The sequence below is a fragment of the Monopterus albus genome, unplaced genomic scaffold, assembly GCF_001952655.1.
Source record: "Monopterus albus unplaced genomic scaffold, M_albus_1.0 scaffold252.1, whole genome shotgun sequence".
Classification (NCBI taxonomy): Eukaryota; Metazoa; Chordata; class Actinopteri; order Synbranchiformes; family Synbranchidae; genus Monopterus; species Monopterus albus.
This window is the reverse complement of record NW_018128132.1, coordinates 201,217-208,359: the sequence shown is the minus strand read 5'-3', so window position 1 is coordinate 208,359 and position 7,143 is coordinate 201,217. Positions and strand designations below refer to the sequence as shown.

General features: G+C 39.8%; 1 protein-coding gene across 1 annotated transcript in view; it reads left to right on the top strand.

Annotated features, from left to right (window-relative positions):
- gde1 (glycerophosphodiester phosphodiesterase 1) overlaps positions 1 to 4,323 on the top strand; it is an 8,153-nt gene extending 3,830 nt beyond the window's left edge. The window contains 3 exon segments of the mRNA XM_020621017.1: positions 1,036 to 1,247; positions 1,610 to 1,780; positions 4,257 to 4,323. Coding sequence (XP_020476673.1) covers positions 1,036 to 1,247; positions 1,610 to 1,757 — 360 coding nt within the window. The 3' untranslated portion in view covers positions 1,758 to 1,780; positions 4,257 to 4,323.
- The last annotated feature ends 2,820 nt before the right edge of the window (positions 4,324 to 7,143 follow it).

The window sequence follows — 7,143 nt, the reverse complement described above, 5'->3', positions numbered from 1 at the left end:
GTTCTTAAAATTCACTATCAGCTTCACCAGTTGCATGTCCTGTTGACCTCCCACTGAAGGAAGCTAGTAATATTGTGTTTTCAAGGACAAATTGTGGGGTAGTAGCGAACACATTTGTGCCGATCAGACAGTAATGGTGCTGGAGCAGTGTCAAGTTGAACAGTTTGCTGACTACAAAAAAAGCTGATGCCTACTCAAATACAACAGCACATCTGAGGATTCAACTACAATCTCGCTCCAAGTGAGGCACTGAAGTTAATGTTACCACAGAGAGTGGAGCAGCGTCCATTCTACAGCCTTGCCTGGCTATCCTAGAGCAAGAGGTAGTTTCTGTCTTGCCACTCCACCATAAAGGCCTGATTTATGGAGCCCTGCAGAGATGGTTGTCTGACCAACTAGTTCTCCATCTCTGCACAGGACTTTTCCAACTCTTTTAGAATGACTGGTGGGTTCTGTCTCACCTCCCTGACCAAGCCCCTTCTTGCCCAGATGCCCAATTTGGCCGGATGGCCAACGCTAGGCAGGGCCAGGGTTGTGCCGAGCTTCTTGTCTGCTGGCTACAGTGCCTTGGAAATCATTTTTTATATCCTTGACCTGATCTAGGCCTTGCCACAATTTGATCGCACACATCCACAGCCAGTTCCTTGGACTTCATGGCTTGGTCTTTGTCCTGACAAGGCAGTGTAAACTGTGGACCTTTATAGGCCCAGATGTCTGCCTTTCCAGTCAGCTCAGTATGGAACAGGTGCGTTCCAGCTGAGTTCTAGACACATCTGAAGGATAATTATAAAGTAAACAGAATTCACCTGACCAGAAACTGGAGTGCCACAGCAAAGGGTCTGAATACTTTTGAGATTAAGATTGAAAGTAAGATTTCAGGTTTTGATTCTTGATTCATTTTCAGATAAGTCTGTGACCATGGCTTCACTTTGTCTTCATGGGTGATGCTGAATCCACTGTGTATTCTATTGCTGTTGTTTTGTATCATATACTATCAACAAACCTAAACTCTGTCTCTGTTCCACTCTGGCCCAGATGAGACAGAGTGACCCAGAAGTGGTCACAGCATTGACCCACAGGCCATGGAGCCTTAGTCGGTTCGGAGATGGCGCCCCGCGCTTCTCATCGCTATGGAAACACAGCTGGATGACACTAATGGACATTGTGCTCGACTGGGCCCACCATCATGTGCTGTGGAAGCTCTGTGGCTCTTCAGCCTTCCTGATGCAGAAGAACTTTGTGTCACCGTGAGTTTCTGCTGCTGAGACCATACAGTCGTCCGCTCTCACCCTAACTAGAATCTTAATTCAAACTATGTGCAGACTTCAGAAGGACTTCACTAGACTCAGGAGAGTGTAATTATTAGGGCTGTCCTGAATGGCAGTTTTTGGTCTCTGGATATTCAGTGGTAATAATTTAAATTTTAGTTCTCAGTGTGTTTGTTTAGCAAACTTATAGTATCAGACTACTTGTCTTGAGGCTAGTAGACTGACTGTTAAAAGAAATACATGTAACAATGGAATCTAGTCCCTTTAAAATGTGTAAATCATGTTTTTTGTTTTTACACTTTCTACACCAGGGAAGAACTGTATGTTTGTGCTCTCTGCAGGGACTATGTGCAGTACTGGGCCAAGAGAGGAGTGGAGGTTGTAGCCTGGACAGTCAACACGAAGGTGGAGAAAGAGTACTACCAGGATCTGCTACGAGTCAACTACATCACAGACAGCCTGGTGGAAGACTGTGAACCTCATTACTGAGAAACACATGAACCCAGCGCACAGTACGCTCTGACACTTACTCAGTATACTGACTAAATATACAGTGCATGAAAGGAACGTTACACTAGTCATCATCTGTGTGTAGCATCAGGTTAGTGAATGTGACAGATGTATAACAGGACCAAAGCCAAAGATAATTTATTTACAGATTTTTGACAACACCATCCAGGGGAGTTTCACATCTGGGAAAGTACCAACAGTCACTTTGACAAGACATTTTTGTATTGCACAGGCCTCAGCCAGGGTTAGATGTGACCTCTCCAGTCAAACAAAACAAAAACTCAACCCAAACCATAAATCATGCACTAATTAAAAGATGACATAGTTAAAAGGAAAATAGATTTCAGGACAACCAATAATCGTTTAACCCCAAAATAAGCCCAACTGACTGTACAATCATCAGTTGCCTGTATGAGACAGACGACTGAACCATACGGCATAATGCGCATTCTGTTTCAGCGTACACACCAATCAGAATAAAACCAAAGCAGAGGAGAAAACGGAGCCAGTACAACAGCCTTTAAAGAGAGGGAGAGGTGACATGGGGATGAACCACCCACTACTGTATGAGTCGTGCCTGAACATGAGGGCACACCCTTAAAAGGTCAGCGGCCTTAAAGAACCCATGGCATGCTTTTCTGTGTTTTCTGTCAGTTTACACAAGTAAACCACAAACTCTAGCTGGCAAGACTTTTTCTTTCCAACTGTATCAAGTCTTGTGCAGTAAATCACAGATCTCCTTTAATGGTCATAATCTCCAGGCATTTGCACGTTCATGCGAGCTTGCCTGACATCCACCGGTGTCATATTAAAAGCGGGATTTTTCGGCTGTGCATTGTTTTGTGGATATATTTAACCTCCTGCTGCTGCACTGTGGCTGGATTCCTCCAGAGCACAGTACCTGTTTGTTTTGACTACTTGAGACCAGTGTGTTTGCTGCATGTGATGTGTTGCTGGTTGGCGAGAGGATTCTATGATCCATGATGTTATTCTCAGTGCAACGCTACCTGTTGGGAATGTATGTGGCCACCTGTACCACGAGGGATTTGTTGGGGAAGACACAGCGATCACCATTTGGATTTATTGACCTTGAGAAGTTTCCACTACTCTGTCGGATGTAAAGATAAGTAAAAAAAAAAAAACACGTTGCATGTCAGTTAATGCTTTGTTCTGTAGAGAATTGTTGTAATTCACTATGTCTGCATTATGCCAGTTAAAATATGGGGTTTCTCAACTACCCACTTAGTTTAGAGTGTTGCACATCTCTTTTCATGGGTACATGTTGTTTACCTATCTATAGAGGAGAAATTCAAATTGATGCTGTTGTGGTTCGTCGTACTGTTCACTATCATATTCTGTCTCGAACATGTCAGGTAGGACTTGAGGTATTGTCATTGTTGAAAATGTAGCTTATTCATCAGTGGTTTTTGTTTATGTCCTGGCTTCCTGACAGGTCTTGTGTCAAAGTGTTCCCCTGTCGAGATGTGTTTCCCTTGTTCAAAACTTGATTTTACGTAGCGCACCCCTCAGTGGTTGTGGTTAGGGGAAACACTTCTCAATGGGGAAACTAATTTCAACACCGGCAGCAGGAAGAGGTTCAAAAACTATCCTTGTTTTCAGGAGGAAGTTCTCGGGTTTTATCGTTCTGAAATGATCACGGACTATTTGGAGTTACGATGGGTGCAAAGCTAATCTACAGTTTCCCAAGATTAAACATTAAATGGCTGGAAATAAGCATGTCATGGGCTCTTTAAGCAGAGCCTTCCAGCAATTACTCAATGCAGCAAACCGGCTGAGCTGCAATCCTTGACAGATTGCGGGAGTCAACAATGCCTTGGCCATGCCCACTTGCACACCACACTGCCATACATGTGTCAGGTCCCAGGGAAAGGAAAGAAAAGACTGTCCAAAACAGTAACTACCCACCTACATATAGCACAGTTAAAGCACAGGTGGTGGAAGAAATACTTAGATCCCTTACTTAAGTTACAGTAGCAATACGACAAGTGTAAAAATATTCTATATAGGTAATAGCCCTGCATTCAAAAGTTAAGTAAAAGTAAAAAAAAGTTTGAGCATCAAAACCTACTTGAAGTAGTAAAAGTACTCATTCTGTAAAATGGCACTTAACAATATTGTGTACATCACATTTAATGTTGCAGCTGGTAAAGGAGGAGCTACTTTTAAAAAGCTTATATGCTTCTAAATTGAATTAGTGCTGGGTAGCTTGTGAATTTGCCACCAGAAATCAATAAAGTCCAATGATAATATTGTATTATTTTATTAATCTGATTCTAAAAAGTAACTAAAGTTATCAAATAATTGTTGTGGAGTAAAAAGTACAGTATTAGACTCTAAAATGCAATGAAGTCAAAATATGAAGTAACAGAAAATGAAAATACTCAAAATACAAATATCTAGAAATTGTACTTTAAGTACAGTACTTAAATAAATGTACTTGGTTACTTTCCACCACAGGAGGTGAGCCGGCTGATCAGGTGCCAGGATTACTGAACAGACAGAGAGAGAAGAACCGGCTCTGCCAGTACTTAAATTGCCATTCTTTTATTTCCATGCACACTTTTATTATTGTGAGTGTGTGTACGAGTGTGTATGTTCAAAGTGACCAGACTGGGTGCCATACGTAAGTAAAGGCCAAGTAGCTGGTTTTATTCTGATTGGATCATTTTAATTTTATGATGAATTCACTCACAAGTTGAGGCCCCTGGTGCATGTTTAGACATTTTAATGCAAACATTTTGGTAACTGTTTATAATGGAGCTTAACCAAGTGTACCCCTGAATTCACTAACTCAGGGTGTCTTGGTAATTGTGTCTGTTGTGTCATGCACTCTCTATGCCTCATTATTCTAAAGTAGACTCATTGAAAGGAATATTAAATACATAAGTTTTTATACCTTTGAGAAATGCTGCTGTTGAGCCTCAGTTTGAGGAGTAAGAATTACTTTTAGATGCAGGTAAATAACAGTACTGTATGTGGAAATCCAGTAGGATGGAACAGAGGGTCAGAAATGGATCGGCAATGAAATAGGTGGGGAAAAATAGAATTTACAAAACAGAAAAGGCTCATTCAGAATAATTAAAAACACCTGTTTTCTTACAGGTACTTACTTCACTGCTCTGAAAATAGAATAAAAAGACATGAAGATTTGATTTCATACGATTGAACTGAGTGGATATAATATCTCTTTATAAAGGAAACAGTCTCAGGAAGTCCATAAAAATGCTTCCAGCTTTGGTGCTTTTTGCTTTGACACATAACCAAGGAAATTAAATTGTTGAAATGGGGAGTTGCAATACTTTTCTCAGGTGTTAACGGGGTATTTTGTTAACTGATGGAAAATCAACTATTAACATGTTTGAAACAAACAGATATTGTACAAAATATTCAACAATGGGAGTGTGAATGCTTTTCTTCTTCAGTACAACCCTCTGTAATTTGGCCTCTGTGCTGCTAATGCTGAGCCGGTGTGTGTTGATGATTAGCCTCTTGTTTGGGAGACTCAGGCCACTGGCCCCGATAGTACAGATGAATGTGGGAGGTGTAGTGCTGGATTTGGCCCTGGATAAACCTGTCTGAACTGCTTCGTGTCGTAGGTGATCTTTTACATAATAAATGTTGACGTCATCTCACAATGTGTGTCGTCTCTTAGGTCCACCCGAGCAACACGGGCTGCCTGTGGTAACAGCTTCATATAGCTAAGATCTTACAGGCATGTTATGAAAAGAATAATAGCAAAAGTGAATGATCTTAAAGATTTTTAAAAGAACATGGTTATTATAGGCTCTTGTGTGGCACTATACATGCTTTCAGTTCAAGTTGCTGTTGGAATTTATGAGTTATTACTTAAAATGCAGATACAAGAAAAGCTACAGAAGAAAAGTCAGTTTTATCTTCATTGCTGTTTTATCTATGTGTCCCATGTAGCAGTGTGTCTGCTGGTTTGGTTATTAGGTGAAAGGTAATTGCACCTGCTCCTTCCACTAAAATCCTGTCTCAGGGGCGTCACTGAGGGTGTGTGCATGCGTGTGTGTCTGGTGATCCAAATTCGGCATATTTCTTTACTTGAATGATCACACTCTAAGAATAACTCTATCAAGCAACGTTTGAGTAACAGTAATATTATTAGAGATCCCAAAGAAATTGCTACACATTGTTATACATTCTATTAGCAATTAGATTTAAAGAAGACGCATGCAACGCTTTCTTAGTCTCTCTTCCACAGTATGTTATTAAGCTTATCTGACAGAGTACTGTGACAAAGCCGTGTCTCTAAAGGAAGTTGTAGATTCTAAAAGCAATTATTCTAAAGCAAACCACTCTGTTAAACTGTGCAATGTTACTTCTCCTAGATTTGAGATTAACAGGGGGATAAGGCAAAGCTGTCCCATCTCTGTATATTTGTTTTTAGTAGCTGGGAAACTTCTGTCTTGCCACATTCAAAGCTGTATGCTAAAAGGCATTTCCATAGCTGGTAGATCAGTCAGGTAGCAGATGATACCACACTGTTCCTTAGAGATGCCTCTCAGATACCTATAGCCTTAAGTATTCTTGATCCATTCTCCAAAGCTTCAGGACTACGCCTTAATTTAAAAAATGTGAGCTTGTCTATCAAAAACTAAATTAAGTGCAATTTGTAACATCCCTATTAAAGATGGGATCTCCTACTTAGGTGTTATTGTTTCTAAGGATGTGTGGTCTAGATGCAGTGACAACTTTAAGCTTATAATTGAAAGAACACAGAAATAATTAAATATGTGGCTCCAAAGAGATCTTTCACTGCAAGGCAGAACTCTCTTAGCCAAAGCCGAAGGTTTGTCGTTACTCATGCTGCGACGTCTCTCCATGTCAATGATCACATCTCTAAAAATGTTGAAGGTATTCTATTTAATTTCCTGTGGAAAAACAAAAGACATGTAAAGAAGTCTATGTAATGAACACTTATGACACATGAGAACTTAACTTTCTTGATTTTTGCACTCTTAACAATACATTTAAAATTGGTTGGTTGAAAAACTATCTTTAAAACCCAACCTTAATATGGAATATTATTTCTGATCATGTATCATATTTGACATCTGATTTTAACCTCAAATTTGAGAATTTAGTTTTTGGTGTTTGTGGTCATTGTACAGGATGTTTACATGGAGAACTTTTTTTTTATTAACTTAATTGTCCTTCAAGGCAAATATTTTCTACACTAATGGAAATTTGAAATAACCAAACCCTACTTCCTATCTTTTTTTTAATTTCATCAACTTTACATAAAGACTATCTCCTCTTCTAACAATGCAGAAGCTTTCAAGACTTTTATGCTTTGTCAAAATAGCCTTTTATTAAGAAT